Here is an 18526-nt window from a genome sequence, read left to right as displayed (position 1 = left end):
CTTCAGCTAAGTATTAAAGGATTTTCTCTCTCAGTAATATAATCCTGACATGTGCTTAATCCCTACAATGACTCAAACATGCATGAGTGTGCACACTAAAGGCTAATTTATTTCCCCTTCACGAAAACATAGTAGATCTGTCCGTTTCAAGACACTAGCATCAGAGAAAATGTGGGTGTGCCACATCCAATTATCTCTAACGTTACAGCCCCACTTAAACCTGTCGATGCTCTGTATCTGGTAAGTGGTTTAATGCTTTTTGGTGTTTAAATATTTAGGCTAATTACTGCAAGCTCCACTTGCTTAGCTGTGGGGCTTGCAGTAATTAGCCTAAATATTTTGTGCTGTGAAATGGTGAAATGGGTTTGGCTTAATTAAGGGGTGTGTGTAGGAGTTATGCTGTCTGTAGTACAGAAACGAAGTGATCACCAGGCAGGTAGACAGGCAGGCAGGCAGGCAGACAGGCAGACAGAGAGAAAGAAAGGCAGGCAGGCAGACAGAGAGAAAGAAAGGCAGGCAGGCACACAGAGAGAAAGAAAGGCAGGCAGGCAGGCAGGCAGGCAGGCAGACAGGCAGACAGGCAGACAGACAGACAGGCAGTTCCCTTGGAGCGAAGCATAAATCCAACTCCTGTGGAACTTTTCTTGACCCACATTATCTGCACCTCTTAAATTAATTTGCCTGATTTTCAACCTTATTACTATCTGAATGAGGGATAAGGTGTGAAAATATATTCTATCCAATATTCTAGGTGTCTTTCGGCCTCGACAACTTTTGGAGCCTTCGGCTGTCTGCAGAACCCCAAAACTATGTCGGAGCCTCCCGGACAGCTGAACTGGGACTCTGTTGCCTGCTTGTCGGTTAACAGTTAACGATCGGTTAACGAGAGTCGGCCATTAGTCTGAAAAAAATCTAAATTAGCATCACTACTGTCTAATACAATAGTTTGCTCTTCATTTGTAAAATATCCCGCTCTGCTGTGACAAGACTAATCTGCTGCCTCACTTCCCATAACAATCCCCCCCCCCCATCGCGCATGCGCACATCGCGATGTAGACGATGAAACAAAATATCGTGCAGCCGTAGTCTTACTCTAACATCACAGCATTATCTGATTGGCCTTGATGAGTCATCTGATGTGAGACATGTTGAGAGAGACCAGACTGATTCAGCCAGTCCTCTGTGCCTCTGTTGAAGGAATCTGTGTGGATCACTCTCATCCCTGGTTAAAAATAAATGACTCATAATAATAATAATAATATGAGCAAAGTCTTTGCCTCATGTCCTGTTGTGATGATAAATAAATCATAACCATAAAACAAAGCTAGGCCTAACCCTAAACCCACTAAGCAGTCAATTCCCAATGGGCCAGGCTAAGTGGAGTCCCATGGGGCTGGTACTGCTGCTCCGAGTGCTGGAAGTGCTCCCAGATTCCAGTATGATACACCACTAAGCATTACATCACAGCTCAAACAAGACAAGGTCAGGAGAAATGAGAACTAATTTGGAAATAGGAGAAGGTTTTGACATTGGTAACCTGCTCTAGAGACGCAGACCAGAGGAGTCTTTCTTGCTCCGTCGCAATGAAGGAATCCTTGACCCTGAAGCCCTGCCCGCTGCTCAGAAAGCAACTGCACACACATATAAATTACTATTCCTAATACTATACTGTATTTATTGTTTGATTGATCTTATATATCACGTCCATGAGCAACAGCCTTTTCTTACTGTTGAGGCCGGGTAGGTCTAAAAATGTAAATGAGAATCTGATGATGGATGGAGGATATTTATATGCTGCCAAGGATCTTTCTACACTCAGAGAAGAGCAGGAGAACATAAGTTCAGGAACAGACCTGTGTTTAACATGAGTAGTGTTTAGCAGTAGTCCATTCTGCAGACATCTGCACTCAAGTAATGGTTTGTGTGTGTGTGTGTGTGTGTGTGTGTGTGTGTGTGTGTGTGTGTGTGTGTGTGACTAGCTATAACTAATGTACAGTCTGTACAATGTCTCTTTAAGGCGAATAAACAATGACCGCATAAAAAAACACACAAATAATATAAGGCAAAACATGGCACTGGGTTGGGTCAGCCTTCAGAGAGCTGGCCATACAGTATGTGATGTGCTAGTGTCAGTCCTGAGGATGTACCTGGAATGGCTGGCTCCTGGGGTCTCCCAGTTATGCAGGAAGGTGTTTCCATGTGCTGACGAAGGCGGTGGGGATCAGTGAATAAGGCACCGTGGTGATGGAGTTCCAACTATCTGACGTAGGGTCGTAACAGTCCAATGTTTTACAACGCTGCGCCCCAAAATAACCTCCAACCACGTACAGCTTATTTCCTGAGGCCACGGCGTGGCAGCTCATCCGCTTGGACGTCATGTCGCCTACCCGCGTCCACTGATTGGTTTCACAGTCAAAGCGATAAGCAGAGGCAGCAGTGAATTCAGTGTCGCCGCCCATGATGAAGATCTGGCTCCCTAAGACAGCAGCCGCTGTATATCGCCAAGGCTGGGGGCATTCAGCTGCAATATCCCAGCGGTTACCCACAGGGTCATAGCACTGGACCTAGATATAGAAGAAATAGAAGGTTGGACAGTTGTTAATCTCTGCTATCGCTGACTCTGTTCAGGTGCAAAACTTACACTGAATTAAGGACTCTTTATTTTGGTCTGTATATGTCTTACATTATACAATTAATGCAAACACACAAACAAGTGGAGTAAAGAACATTTAACAACAAATGGTTCTTTTTTATATAGGGCCCTATCTTGCACCTGGCGCAGCGCAGCGCAAAGCCCGACCCAAGTGTCTTTGCTAGTTTAAGACCGACGCAGTTGTCAGTTTCCCGTCCAGCGCCCACGTCGTTTAAATAACAAATGCACCTGCCCCCATCTTTGCGCCCATGGGCGTGCTAGTCTTACAGGGAGGTGTGTTCAGGTGCATTCTTGGTGTATTGCTATCTTGAGGCAGTGGGAAGTGATCGCGCCATTGACCAACAAAAACCTGGTCTAAAGTCAATAACGCAGCATTTCATTGTTATTTTAACAGCAAATTAGTAAAATGCTCCTAGGCCCGTGCACAGCACGCACACACTATGCTTGTTACACACACATGCAAAAGATTACAAATAAAAATATTACAGTGCAAATCCACCATCATAATAGCAATGGGCCAAGGTCCAAACGTGCCTGGCTTTTAAAGGGAATGAGAGATGACTCTCTGATTGGTTTATTTCATGTTACGCCCAAAACACACCTATGAATTAATAAAGACACTAAGTACAACGCCCTAAACACCTTCGCTATCCGCTTCACGCCGTGCGCTTAGATCGTTAAAATAGGGCCCATATTGTTAAATGATACAGTGCATGTTCAGTCATAGTATTTTGGTATTTAGCTGGTTTGAATAGTGGAATGTGGTGAGCTGTCTTGTAAGGAAGGTAAATGTACAAATCCACCAACCTTGGAGGCCTTGTCTCTATGTATGGTGGTCCCCCCGAAAACAAAGAGTTTGAGTTTGGCACTGACCACGGCTGCATTACTGACTCCGTCTCTTAGAGGAGCCATCATAGTCCATTTATTACTGAGAGGGTCATACCGCTCCACCTAGGGAAATATTTGATTTCAAACAGACATATACAGCTTAAATCAAGTTTTCACATTCATAAATACATATACAAAATTTAAATTCTGAAACTATTCACATAAAGAAGTCAGTACCTGCTTTAGGGAGACAGATGGAGAGGCAGGAAAAACTCCCGCTATGGCTGTATGACCTCCAACAACGTAGAGACTGTTCTCCAACTCAGCTGAACCATGGCCAAACCTGGAGTGGACAATACCCTCATTATGTGTGTGCATTGGCAATGTATGGGCTTACTGTTATTGATCTTTCACTACAAACATCTTTATATCATAGTGTAGTCAACCCTGATATGGCTGAGGTACCACTCAGACCGCAGCAGGTCAAGAACCTTACTGCCTAATATTCATCTCTCACTCACTCACACACTAGAGGATGGATACCCGACCCGAGCCCGACGGGACCCGATTCACTTGAATTCGCGTGAATTGGCGCGATCGCAACATCGCGAAATCCTGGAGGGACTGGTATACAATCAAAACTGTGGTGATTACCATGTGTTAAAATTGTTGCATGACATCCCGTCTCTGCTCAGCAAACACCCACTTGTCCACAATGTCATTATCAAACGACAGCACCCAGCAGCAGTCTGACCAACGCTCATTGGGGATAGAGTACTTCGATATGCTTTTGTTCATTTTTCTGTTTACTTTAACGTAACATCTGGAACTCACCTGGCTATTAGCATTGGTGCTCCTTTATACCACTCTTCATGGACAGTGTCATAGATCCAGACGTCTTTAGAGACTCCGTTCTCTGATCCTCTTCCTCCTGTGACGTAAACCTTACATCCAATGGCACATGCACTGAACTCCTTCCTGGGGCTGGGCAGCTCGGCCTTAGGTATGATCTCTTTGGCTTTATGGTCAACCTAAAATGGATCAACAATAGTGATTGTAGGACTAGTAAATGGAATACGAGTTACATTCAATGAAAAGACACTTAAAAGATAAATACAAAATACAACCAATCTAAAGCAATTACACTGAAGAGATGTAGGCCTTTTTAACTGGTGCAATGTGGATACTTAATACAATACAAAACACTGAAAGTGAATGAATATGTACTGTAGGCCAACAGGACACCTTTTATTTCAACACATGCAGAATCTTGTCACTTATGAAAACAGTTCATCCAAGGAGAAAGGCCTGTGTTTTTGTATTTTACCTGGTATATCTTGTCACACATGAAGGTCTGGCCTCCCAGTATAAGTAGTGTGTGCCCTGCCTTACGCGGCCGGGCACAGGGACTAGTCACTACTCCGTCATTCTGAAGGATCTTCTTCTTACACTGCATTGCCTCTTCAACTATTGACCTGCAGAGGAGAGTTAAAACATGAGCTGCCTTTACTAAAAGTAAGTGGCCTAACTGTCTATGAACAGCCACGGCTGCTAACATGTCTTAATTCTCACAATTCTCCTTTAAAGGACAATTCCGGCGCAAAACAAACCTAGGGGTTAATAACGGATGTGTACTCACTCTGTCGTTCTCTGGGACATGTTTTCATGCTAATCGAATGTGTTTGTAGCTTGAACGAAGCTAGCGCGGATGCTGGTTAGCTTACAATGCTAGTATTCGGGGCACAGGGAAAGTAAAACAAATCGCTATTTATACCACTAAAAAGGCTCAAAATATCACCAAACTTCAACGGTAGCATAATGAGGGTCCCTAAATGTTAACCGAAGCATTGAGAACTTTGTAAGTGTACAGACAGTTTATTGAACAAAGAGCTCCGTGAAAGGGCTACGAGAGAGAGAGAGCTACCGGTAGTCAATGCCGCAACACAGCCTCGTACTTCAGGAAACTGGTGGTGTACCTGCGGACATTGTGAAGCTATGGCCACCGAACAGGAGTATCTGTGTTGCAAGGAGTGGGACCTGTTGCGTCGCAACACTGTTTTGTACAGTCTGAAGATTCCCCCTCTCTGATGAACAGGGAAACTTTTTTCCATGTCCCGAAAATAAATTGGAGAAGGCGATCCAGACCGGAGGGACAAGATGGACAGTTATCCACTGAGTAAGTAAACTAGACACGTTATGTTTTACATTATTATTGATTATTTCAGATATATTGTGCAAATTGCTTTTGATTTTAGTTGGCATCGCCAGCTGTAAGTCATGACTGGTTTCCTGAAGTATGAGGCTCTCTCTCTCTCGTAGCCCTTTCACGGAGCTCCCGCAGCTCTTTGTTCAATAAACTGTCGGTACACTTACAAAGTTCTCAATGTTTCGGTTAACATTTAGGGACCCTCATTATGCTACCGTTGAAGTTTGGTGATATTTTGAGCCTTTTTAGTGGTTTAAATAGCGATTTGTTTTTACTTTCCCTGTGCCCCGAATACTAGCGTTGTAAGCTAACAAGTGGTCCGCGCTAGCTTCGTTCAAGCTACAAACACAATCAATTAGCATGAAAACATGTCCCAGAGAGACAGAGTGGGTACACATCTGTTAATAACCCCTAGGTTCGTTTTGCGCCGGAATTGTCCTTTAAAGCAGGCATGCAAACTGGTCAGGGGTCGAAAAGGTGAGAATGATACGACAGACCCCTATCCTTTAGTGGTGAAAGAAGAAAAATGTTGTACATTTTAAAGTTTAACGCATCATTCTGGTCAATCTCACTTTGAGAGCAAGATTGAGAGGCTAGATCTATGTAGAATCTGTGCTCTTGTCAACAAGGTTGTGTTCTTGTAAGTGATTTAACCATAAACACATTTTTGTATAGCATACATTTGAGTCATCAAAAGGAAACGCTTTGCACGCTAAATTTGGACATTTAATTTTGTAAATACTTTGTAAATACTTATTACATATAGAGCATCCAATCTCTATTTGATCTTAATCGCGATTAATCGCAACATGTCAATAGTTAATCGCGATTAATCGCTACATGTCAATAGTTAATCGCGATTAATCACTTTCATAACTGTTTTTAAGTCTGTATTATCAATATAAACCACTTCTTACCAGTGTATCTTGATTGGGAATCAAATGAATGCAAAGGAAGTTACTTTATGAACTTGACTTTTAGATTTATTTGATTATTTCAAATCAAAAGATGTGCAACGAGACTGAGGTAACACAATCAATGTCTTCAGAAATATAGTTTGCTTTTTAAAAATGTAAAAACAAAATTGTACAGCAAAAGCGCATGCACAAGACGTACACACATTATAAAGTGCGTAAGTCCGCTAGCATCAACCTGATTAGCTGTACTAGCTGCATGCTTAGCTCGTAGATGGTAGCTGAAACTTGAAGTGCTTCGGTGATATTTTAGTTCCATTTCACACAAGGTGCACGTTGCTTTTGACTTGTCGACGGAGCCGTCTGGGAGTTTTTTTTAAAAAGTAAAACGCGCCATTTAGAACTGTGTTGTTCATCTCCATGGCTGCAGCAGGAGGTAGGAAGTGTCTGTGGCAGCTTGAGAACAAGTAAAGGTGCCTCAAAGGGTCAAAATAGTAGCAGCCAAAGATTCTAGAGTGTAGTGATTCTTCGTAGCAAAGATTATTTGGTAATTTTTGGTAAGCGGTGTGAAATAAAGAATCTTTGGTGCACGCGTTTAACACAATTATAACGCGTTATGCTCTGTCTTTAAACTCATCGCAATTAACGCGTTAATGCTGACAGCCCTAATTTATTTATTACTTTTTTTTTTAACAAATGAATTTTTTTAAAAGTTTTAAATGAATCCCAGGATACATATTTTGGTTGTATCACCGTCATGTGAGCCAGAATGTAATGTTTGGCCCAATTAAAAAAGAGACAGTCATCACTGCTTCTTTACGTACTGTATCCCCCCCCCGGCATTGTTGTTGCATGTACAGTGCCAACAACTAAGAATTGAAATAAATTAAAGCTATATAGTCCTCCGAGAAACAGCTGTGAGTGGTGATGGTTATTTAATCAGCGGGTTCGTCGGGGAGATTTCGGGCCAGAAACACGAGCAAGTTCCATTTCTCTGGCTTGAGACAGCTTCAGCCCGGGATGTTTGGAGTTGCTATGGCAACAAGTGACAGCTGCCGCTAGCATAGCTTTAGCTCGACGGTCCAACCAATAATTCTATAATTACAACTTGGCACATCTAAACAAAATCAACAATTACCATCAACAGTCATACCCCTTAGGACGGAGCTAAGAAACCGTGATTATGTAAAAAAGTATACATAATCTGGCCTATCTGTAACCTATTAAGAATGTGGACAACACTGCAGTTTCAGGACTAACTTTAAACTTTTTTTAAAGATAATTTTTTGGCCACTTTTAGGCCTTTATTTCCACAGGACAGATGAAGACATGAAAGTGGAGAGAGAGGGGGAACGACATGCAGCAAAGGGCCACAGGTCGGAGTCAAACCCGCAGCCGCTGCATCAAGGAGTAAACCTCTATATATGTGCGCCTGCTCTACCAACTGAGCTAACCCGGCCACACTTTAAACTTTTTGATAGTTTTCTATAACACCTTTAAGTTTAGGACGTGCTGCAGCCCCGTCAGCACCCCTACGTCCTCTGTCCATACCATGTACATAAATAACAATAAATACATGTAAATACACATACAATGCATAGTTTGCATATTCCCAGTAGTACATTCCTTTAGAAATATAAAGCAGTAGCATGTTCCTTCTGTGATACACCTGGAGCACAGATTACACTACAACTACAGATATTCATGTAGATTAGTTGTTTTTGTCCTAATTTTAAAACTTACGAGCAAAATGTAAAGTTTATACAATACAGTATATTTTCTGGGATTAATATGTAACTTTATATTTTCTAATCTTGGACAGGAGAAAGTGGAATGGAAGAGAAAGCAGAGCGGCCTAACCTGCTCCTCTTGTCAGCCATGAGCAGCTCTTCGCAGGCCACCGCCTCCAGCAGACAGTCGGACGGCAGCAGAGCCAGCCGGATGCCCCGCAGCAGCTCCGCTAAGTGCTGACGCCGAGCCTCCAAGTCGTATCGGACCCACCGCATCACAGAGGTGAACACAACCTGCCACAAGTCAGGAGAACAATCCACCATTCAAAAAGAAGCATTTAGCTAGCATTTAGCTGCTCTGCTATTATGGTTATTGATTACTGGTTTTCAAGAATAATGGGTGAATCCCTCATAGGATAGAGTCATGAAGCCGTAGCCAGTTTTTAAAGAAGAGAGACGAAGGAATGAGAAAGGAGGAAAGAAATGAACAAGAAAGGGAAAGAGAGGATCACTCACCTGTTCATCTTCTATTTCCAGCTCATCGCTGAGAATCAGCTCCAGCAGTTTATCTTTAGACAGACTATAGAAATCCTCCGACTCTCTTACCTAAAGGACACACACACACACTTTGATTACATCACTATATAATAAAGGGAAAACCCCCCAAAAAAAATTATCTAAAAAATAAATAAATAAAAAAATCATTTATAGGTGGGGCTCTACTTCACGCTGTGCGCGTAGATCGTTAAAATAGGGCCCTAAGTCTTTACCGTGTCATAGTGTAGCAGACACATCCTCCACGACAGCTCGTACAGCCTTTTACACTGATGAGCGTCTGATAACAGCATCATCCCCAGGCAGTTGGAGGAGTGCAGGTTCTTTTCTAAAAACTCTGCTGCTGCGTCCCGAATGTCATGAAACTGCAACATGTCGCCCGCCTCCAACAATGACTCAGCATTCTCCTCATTTATGATGACTCGAGAAGAATAGGCAAAGTCCAGCAGAAGCTCCAAGACCTGCAAGAGCAGAGAATTTGAGTTAACCACTGAGCATTATAGAATGCAACTGTATAACGACCAATCAGAAGGCTCTTGAATGCCTCAACAACAACTTAGCTCATATGAGAAGTCATCGGACCACATGACACACCTTAGTGGCGCACAGCTTTTCCAACCAAGAAAAGACATGAGTGGGGCGCAACAAGTTGTAGTCACAACAAAAACATGGTGATGCACTAACAATCGTTAGAGACGCTAACTAGAGCTCTGATTCATCCTCTGGAAAAAATGAGAGAGAGAGAGAGAGAGAGAGAGAGAGAGAGGGAGAGAGAGAGAGAGAGAGAGAGAGAGGGAGGGAGAGAGAGAGGGAGGGAGAGAGGGAGGGGAGAGGGAGAGAGAGAGAGAGAGAGGAGAGGAGGGAGAGGAGAGGGGGAGGAGGGAGAGAGAGAGAGGGAGGGAGGGAGAGAGAGGGAGAGGAGAGAGGGAGAGAGAGAGAGAGAGAGAGAGAGAGAGAGAGAGGAGAGAGAGAGAGAGAGAGAGAGAGGGAGAGAGAGAGAGAGAGAGAGAGAGAGAGAGAGAGAGAGAGGGAGAGAGAGAGAGAGAGAGAGAGAGAGAGAGAGAGAGAGAGAGAGAGAGAGGGGGAGAGGGAGAGGGAGAGAGAGAGAGGGAGAGAGGGAGAGAGAGAGAGAGAGAGAGAGAGAGAGAGAGAGAGAGAGAGAGAGAGAGAGAGAGAGAGAGAGAGAGAGAGAGAGAGAGGGGAGAGAGAGAGAGAGAGGGAGAGGGAGAGAGAGAGAGAGGGAGAGAGAGAGAGAGAGAGAGAGAGAGGGAGAGAGGGAGAGAGGGAGGGAGGGAGAGAGAGAGGGAGAGCGAGAGAGAGCGAGAGAGAGAGAGAGAGGGAGAGAGGGAGGGAGGGAGAGAGAGAGGGAGAGCGAGAGAGAGCGAGAGAGAGAGAGAGAGAGAGAGAGAGGGAGGGAGCGAGAGAGAGAGAGAGAGCGAGCGAGAGCGCAGCAACGACACAGCAAAGCGAGGGAAGAAGACAAAATGAAACTTGATTTGCAGTTCCCTCCTGAGAGAGAAGAGAATAAACTGTCAAACATTCAGCAGATCGTCTACTGTGGAGAAACTAATTTAAAAGTCGTTTCAAATATTCAAATATCACACTTTCAAATAACGATACAGTCCTCAAAAACCCAGCATGGAGTGGCGCCCTGGTGGTGAGGGCAACGACCATAAACGACAACAAACCTGGTTCATGTCTTTCCACATCTCTCTCTCTCCCCTCATTTCCTCTCATCCCTCTACTTTCTATAATAATATCTAATAATATGGCATAAAGAAATCCAACGGTGGCGAAGGGAATGTCGACACAGTGTAAAGTGTGGGTGTACACGCATGAACAGGACAGAGTTTCTGGACCAAAGCGTTGATCTGAAGAGCCTTCTGATGCCATGAAAGATTACAGCACGTTGTGTGAAGCACACAGAGGCTTTCATGTTCAAGAGGGGAAATAAATACAGAACGATAGTCCTCAGTAAGATGAGAAGTACCTCGGGGTGTATACTGTCTCTGAAGTTGACGTCACTGTCCAGACTTTCTCGAAGCCCGCCGCTGAACATGGCCTCAAAATAACGACTGCACGCCGCCAAGACAGCCCTGCAAGACACAAACACAGGTCACAGGTCACAGGTCCAAAGGCATGAGGGATGGAATACATGGAGCAGCGGTATGTCATCAGGATACAAACACAATTTGGATAGGATTATGAGCAGTTATTACATTTTAAAAATAAAGAACGATGTAGAGTTGTTCCTAAACTTCTGAAGGTAATAAAATAAACCTCTCCAGTGACACCAATGTGCTCATGTGAATCAGCTTCATAAATAGCATATTTTTCTTTAACAAATACACTGGGCTAAGTGTGTATTAAGTTTAAATAAAAGCCATCCTATTGATATTTATTTTCTCTCTCGTCTTTATTTGCAAATGTTGTATTGAGGTAGTTACATTACTTTATTATTGGGATACTTGGATTAGGTTACTGGCTACATTTTTTATCAGGTAATTAGTAATTATAACTGAATAAATTTTTAAAGGAACCCTCCCGATGGTGTCTAGAGGTATGTAGTGAGTGACTCTAGAAAGGTTCCTGGCTGTTGCTCTCTGTCGCTGCTGTGGCGGCTGTTAGCAGTGAAATGCACAGATGTTGCCAGCATGTTTTTACCTGTGGCATGGGAAAGAGCGATCCCCGGCCCACAGCGTGACATCGGTGAACATGCACTGTTTCCTCAATGTGTTCAGGTGGGTCAGGACACTGTCGGGATGGGAAGGCTTGTGGAACAGTGAGATGTTCATGGAGCCCGTGCTGGTGCGGGATTTGCGGTTCTCATGAACAGTTACCGACATGGCGGCTTCGTTTGGCACCTCCAGGGAGTCGCTTGGAACAATCTCTCCTACTGCTCAATGACAACAAGAACAGGAAAAAGATAAGAAGTGACATTGTTGGATCAGCAGTATGCATGCATGTATACATTTCAGCTGTGGTCAAAAGGCACGCCATGATACCACCTTCTCTTGTTCGTCAGACTAGAACACTGTTAGGTGTATATGCTGCCCGTCAGGTCCTGAAGGACTGCATCCCTGGTACCTGCTGTATCTAGTTTTCAGTTTCCAGAATTTTGGCATCGACATACCAAAGCATTGGTGCTCGTGAGATCTATAATTGGTTGTCTATCTAATTGTGTCCAGAGTAGAGCTGCAGATCGACGGGTTCAATCTTAATTTCTATCATTTTACACGGGCTCAGGCTTGCGCTCCGTGTTGCGCGGTACATGAGCGGTCAGGTGATGCGTTTCGATTAGCGTGAAAATGGACGCTGAGGAGGTGAAACGGAGGCTGGCCTCTGGAGGACTTATTTTATTTCTTTGTTCCAACTTCCAAGAGGCCTATAGCCTATGTTAGTCATGAATAAATGATGTTAAAAAAAATGTATAAATGACATTCTTGACAAAAGGCAAAAGAGTTGTGTGCGTGCGCACATTTGAATAATGTCGGGCTTTTAAAAGCCTGTCAATCAAAATGTACTTGTCGGGCTCGGGCCTCACTTTTAAGGCCCGATTACAGCTCTAGTCCAGAGGCATTTTGGTCCACAGCCAATGACAACACCCAGTGGAAGTAAAAAATGAACTAAAAAGTTTTGATTTAACTGATTTACTCGCATTTGCTATTTGATCTGTCGATGTCAGGCTATTTCTTTCCTCTACTACCTCGAAATCTGGTTTGGATTCTCTCTCATCTCTTCCTCTGGTTTCTTCTTTACTATTTCTTTTATCTTTTGTCTTTTTACTAGCATATTTTTATCTAGAATTATGGGGTTCTTTTCATCTTTTTTATTGCTTCTCATCTCAGAATTCATCTCCAGGATTCTTCTCATCCTAGGAGACCAGGGGAGGATGTTGAGAAAACACTTTAGTCATCTTTAGTTATAAATCAGAGATGGCTGGAACTATGACTCAGCTGCTATCTGTTGTTATCAACTGTTGTCTGTAACACATGTCTCTACACCTAAATGTAATGGTAACTGAATGGCAATTGTAGACAACAAACTGGTACACAATTGTATTCTACTTGACAAGTGACTGTTAATAAACAACTGTGACAAAAATATGCACTGAGGCATCATGATTTGCTGTTGAATAATTAATTTACTGAAAAAGATGATACTACATTTGTACAAGTAGTAGCTAGGCTAAATGATTTCTGTTTAAAACATTTCTCACATGCCCACATGTATTGAAAGACTAAGCGGTCACAGTAACAGTTCCTCTCTAGTATCTACTGGCCCAAGCACAGTCTGTCTAAAAATGACTTCTAAAGTTTAGCTGAAGCTGTCTGACTTAGATACATCAGCCGGATATCTTACAAAGTCATTCTTTTTAGTACAAAATTAAGATGGTTTTACTATCTCATCAAGAGATAGGGTGAGAAGCTCAGTTAGGGCTGGGCGATATGGAGAAAATCAAATATCACGATATTTTTGACCAAATACCTCGATATCGATACCGCAACGATATTGTAGTGTTGACTATTGGTGCTTTCACAAAATATTTACAATGAGATTTTTGATAAATAATCATCAGTAATGTGGATATAATGACTAAGTGTGTAAAGGCAAATAATACAACAGTTCCAACAGTCTGGTAAGTTCAGAAAATGACATCACTTTACTGTAATGCAGCCTTTAAAGCCAGGAAAAGACACCACTTATGTCATAAATATCTAAGACGATATCTAGTCTCATATCACGATATCGATATAATATCGATATATTGCCCAGCTCTAAGCTCAGTCATCCATGAGGAACTTGGAGAGCCTCTGCTCTTTTGCGTCAAAAGGCGCCACTTGAGGTGGATCAGCATCTGGTAAGGATGTCCCCTGGTTAGCTAACCCTAACCGTCCCTAGGGAGGTGTTCCAGGCCCGTCCAGGTGGGAGGAGGCCTCGGGAACACCATGGACTAGGTGGAGAGATTATATCTCCACCGTGGCCTGGGAACGCCTATAGGATCCCCCAGTCAGAGCTGGCTAATGTGGCTCGGGAAAGGGAAGTTTGGGGTCCCTGCTGGAGCTGTGGCCTCCCCAACCCGAGAGATGAAAATGGATGGATGGATGGATGTTGGTAAGCAAACACTCTCTGTAGAACGTTTGTATGGACAGGAATGACTCTCTCAGTGTTGAGAATGCGAGGGTGATAGTCTTAAAAAATGTGAACATAAGTTATTATTGTTGCAATTTCATCTGAAAGTTTGAAGAAGATGAGACTTTAATGTGATGTCAGTGATCATAAGGAAACCTCAAAGACTATTCCCGTGTTTAATGTCTATATTTTACTTTGGTGAATGTTATTCTACATGCTGTGCATGCAACAGTTATGTTTCTATCACACTAATATGGTCTTTATTTTCTTGTTATTATACTGTGTTTAGTTTTCACGGTGGATTTGGAGAGAAGCTTTAAATAAACCTGTAGCCAGAAAGGCACTTGGGTCTGACCGTGCTTCAAGGGAATTATACTTATCTTTTAAAACAATCATATCCTAAAGGCCAAATGCTAAATCTTGGCAGAGTCCACCACTGCTTCAAAGTATATAATATGTAGTGAAACTGCGAGCACTGGCATTGAACCCCTGTGATAAGGTGGAAAACTTTGACTCAGACCTCAGTTTGGAGCCACACATTAAAAACATTAAAGAGGGCTTTTTATCATCTTAAGAACATAGAAACCATTTCTTTCTCAAACCATTACAGAGACAGTTGTGCGTGCCTTTATTTCCCACAGGTTTGATTAATGTAATGTGCTATTTTCTAAAAAAAAAGAATTGAAGTGAGGATTTGGGGTGGCAGTAGCTTAGTCCTAGGGATGTAACGATTACCGGTGTGACGGTAAACCACGATAAAAATGTTGACGATAACAATTACCGTTTTCATTTAAAATATCATTATTATCACGGTGGATAAGCCTACAATGTGCGTTTCTTGAAGTTGGAATCATGGCGGAAGGAGGAGATGACAGCGCTCAGGACATTTTTGTAATATATTAAACACTGTTACACTTTATGAAACCATTTCAGCTTGTGTAGACCCATCAGTGCTTTCTGAACATATTGAAAACACTTTTAAAAATGCCGCGATAAATACCGAAAACCGTGATAATCTTGGCCACCATAACCGTGAGGTTAGATTTTCATAGCGTTACGTCTCTACTTAGTCCGTAGAGAGTTGGGTTGGGAACCAGACTGTTCAAGTCCCCTAACAGACCAAAGTATGGAGTGTGTAATGTGTGTAACTGTACCAAGAGAGTAACAATGTAAATTTCCCCAGGTGGGATAAATAAAGGCATGTCTTTTTCTTCTTAAAGTGCCCATATTATGAAAAAAAAAAATCACTTTTTCTGGGATTTGGGGTGTTATTTTGTGTCTCTGGTGCTTCCACACGCATACAAACTTGGGAAAAAAAAAACCCATGCTGTTGTGAGTGAGATACGGTTTCTGAATGTGTCCTCCCTTCAGTCTCCGGGTGAGCTGGTCAAAATCGGCACGGCTTTCTACGTCACTAGCCGAAACGAGGTGGCTAACCGTAGCATGCTAGCGCTAGCATGCTAGCTCGTTCTCAATGGCAAAACACTGCTACAACACACACTAGTTCACCATAATCTACAAAAGAACTACTTCCATGTCCCTGAGACCTGAACACAGGGTGAAAAGAGGATCTGCAGCAATGTATAGTACAACAATAATATGGTGTTTTTTGAAAATTAAACCATTTAAACCTATTCTGGTACAACCTCAAAATACAATTATGAACCTGAGAATGAGCATAATATGGGCACTTTAAAACAACAACACAGTGGCTCTGCAGTCCGAACCAAGAAAGCAAACTTTCAATCTTGACCATACCAGATTCACTCCCAAAGTTCTTACATTTCACAATAAAAGCCCCAGACACTGCTTAACTGCTTATCAACCAGTATAAATATTCACAGAAGAGCATTCTGTATTTTCGTGTCATTCAATCGCCACGCCCCCAATGTGTAAAGGCCTTTAAAACACAATTAGATAATCTGACTTTACAAAAAATACTAAAAAAGGACAAATATCAAGAAAACAGTTATGAGAGACCATAGCAGGTAAAGTGAACCAGCATTATCTCACATCCATGGTAAAGAAACTATAGGAGACACATTAACACGTCACAATATCTTCACAGGCAGGCTGATTAGAAGAAATGCTGTTTCAGCAGCTTCAACGCTGCTTTTATATGTGTGTGAGTCTGTGTGTGTGTGTGTGTGTGTGTGTGTCCATCTTCATTTGCTGACGTGCAGTTTTAGACCAGAGCCACAACAGATGAGTCACGGGGTGTTTGGGGTTTAGTGTGTGTGTTGCACAGATCACAATGCAGCCTTGACAAGAACCTCAATGTGGCTGGATTGTTTTAAATGAACAAAAGATGAGAAGCATGAGCACATTTCACACAGTTAGCTGTGGCCAGCCCCCACCCCACACACACACAGCCACACTGTGTAGTTATGTCATATATGGTGCTAAAACAGTCTCATAAGTATTTGTAACTTGTAAAACACAATTCACAGATGAATACAGAGTGATTTGTATTCGTAAATCTATGTTGTATCTGTGCCTCTACTTTGTGAACTACAATCCACAAATGAATGCAGAGCGATTTGTATCCGCAAATGCGTATCTGTGTCTGTGTGTCTAATTTGTAACTCGTATTTCATCATTTGTAAATTAACTTAGTATTTTTCAATGTAAATATATGTGTGTAAATCTCCTTCTACTTGTGTGGGTACTTTTGAGACTGTTTTTCCGCGCCGTTGTTGCCACTAAACAATGTGTGTCTTCAGTGACGATCCCAGCACTCTCCAGTAGATGGCAATACTTATGGATGCAAACCGCTGTTAAACTACATAGAAGCTCATGAAGAAGCCTTGTTAAATGTTTCATAGAGGGGTTTTCACCGACGTCACGTTCTGGGCGGTAACCTGGATGCGCGGCCATATTGGAGGCACTCGGTGTAAACAACTGAATGGAGTAATGGAGTATTGTGCACTTTGGATACTTTAATACTTTGTCTAAACAACAGAAAAGCTCATCAAAACGAGTCCAAGATGCAAAGGCATGGAAGGACTTGGACCACAAAAAAAGGCACGATATTTTGAGAAATGACAGTTTACTGGCGGTGCAGATCCCTACAAGTTGGCTCCCTCTTCTTGGATCCATGGCGACCCGGTGATTCTTCCTTCAGTTGCATATCCCGATATAGTCAACTACCTGGTTTTCTCACCGAGCCCGTACACAGCGGAAGACCTTAAATCCTACAAAAGTTTGGAGGCTTATAACCAGATGGTGTGTGGATGGGTGAGGGAGACGCAGTACCAAGTCATTAACGACTGTTGTGTTGTGAAGGCCAAAGTAATGCAATAACGTCTTTAATCAACCTAACCTTAACTGTATGACATCATTGTGATACTCAAGGTGTAGCCAAGTGACTCTCAATAGTTGTGTTTTTTCAATTCAAAGACCGAAGACAGAGTTTTCCCTCGTAGATCCTGGTTGAGCTTTGCCAACCACAAGCGCCTCCTTTCCTCTGATAACTTCTGGCATTCCTCTCCCTGGTTTTTAAATCACTTTTGGAAGTCGATAATATTCCAAATGTTTCTCGGTCTGACCTATTGGTACAGCCTAAAACATGGCAATAATTAACCATTTTCCTTAACGCCGTTCGGGATCTACTTCAGTGCCTGTGCTTTGTTGTGATGCGGAGGACCTCCAACATGGCGACTTCGGGTCTGATGACGCGCCGTGAAAACCCTCTATAGACGCTGGCAGAATCTACTCGACGTTACTCCGGGTAAGTTGATATTATTAGGACTTTGTCGTCAAATAAATTACATTTATGTTTTCAGCATCATTGTTGCAGTGCATTTACAATTTGCTTTATGTTACGTTCTTGTAGAGCGATGCTAACTTAGCTGTTAAAGTTAGCCCTATAACATGGGCTTTGAATGGAATGTCTGAAATGTTATTAAGCTCTGCTTAAACTGTTAGTGGGCCCAGTTGTAAAGCTAGTGAATATATTTGGTATCATATGAAACTAGATGATCCAAGGAATCAATCGATGATGTTGCAAGTTAAACTATAAAGAATTTAAATTTAACATTTGCTCGACATATTGTAAATGTTTAATTGTCACGCACCGGGTTAAATACAGTACATGCTGTTCCTTTATTCAAGACTAAATGTATGTGCAGTTGTACACCATGACAAAACATGATAGCCTAGTTTAATCTAAAACGGAATCTGTCGTGTTTTACAGATCTGACTGACCACTGATGAGGTGTCCTTGGACCCACCAGACTCTCCTCACAGTATGAGAAACCATCAGGGGGCAGTTATTGCTCGACAGGTGTCACTTCTCAACTGCTCAGTAACTAAAGTATCAACTGCTACTGTAAGGACTGTACTGTGTCCATAGACATTGATCAGGCTGTGTGAAAGGGACTCTTGTTTCACAAAGTAACTTAGAGATTTTCACTTGAAGTTTTTATTCGTCCGTTATTGTCATATCTATGCTGTGAAATGTTTTTCAAGCTGCAGATTAGATTTAATACCCTTTCAAAAGATTTTG

General features: G+C 42.4%; 1 protein-coding gene across 1 annotated transcript in view; it reads right to left on the bottom strand.

The window, feature by feature from the left end:
- Window positions 1-18526, bottom strand: part of enc2 (ectodermal-neural cortex 2) — a 29931-nt gene that overhangs the window by 6621 nt on the left and 4784 nt on the right. The window contains exons 2-11 of the mRNA XM_078257907.1: window positions 11551-11782; window positions 10877-10982; window positions 9102-9347; window positions 8848-8937; window positions 8462-8625; window positions 4809-4956; window positions 4316-4512; window positions 3719-3824; window positions 3461-3604; window positions 2148-2564 (exon numbers count right to left, since the gene is read on the bottom strand). Coding sequence (XP_078114033.1) covers window positions 2178-2564; window positions 3461-3604; window positions 3719-3824; window positions 4316-4512; window positions 4809-4956; window positions 8462-8625; window positions 8848-8937; window positions 9102-9347; window positions 10877-10982; window positions 11551-11732 — 1770 coding nt within the window. The 5' untranslated portion in view covers window positions 11733-11782 and the 3' untranslated portion in view covers window positions 2148-2177. The remainder of the gene's footprint in view (window positions 1-2147; window positions 2565-3460; window positions 3605-3718; window positions 3825-4315; window positions 4513-4808; window positions 4957-8461; window positions 8626-8847; window positions 8938-9101; window positions 9348-10876; window positions 10983-11550; window positions 11783-18526) is intronic.

This window comes from Sander vitreus, chromosome 8, assembly GCF_031162955.1.
Source record: "Sander vitreus isolate 19-12246 chromosome 8, sanVit1, whole genome shotgun sequence".
NCBI lineage: Eukaryota > Metazoa > Chordata > Actinopteri > Perciformes > Percidae > Sander > Sander vitreus.
Note: the sequence above shows the minus strand (reverse complement) of the source record. Positions and strands in the feature narration are given on the sequence as shown.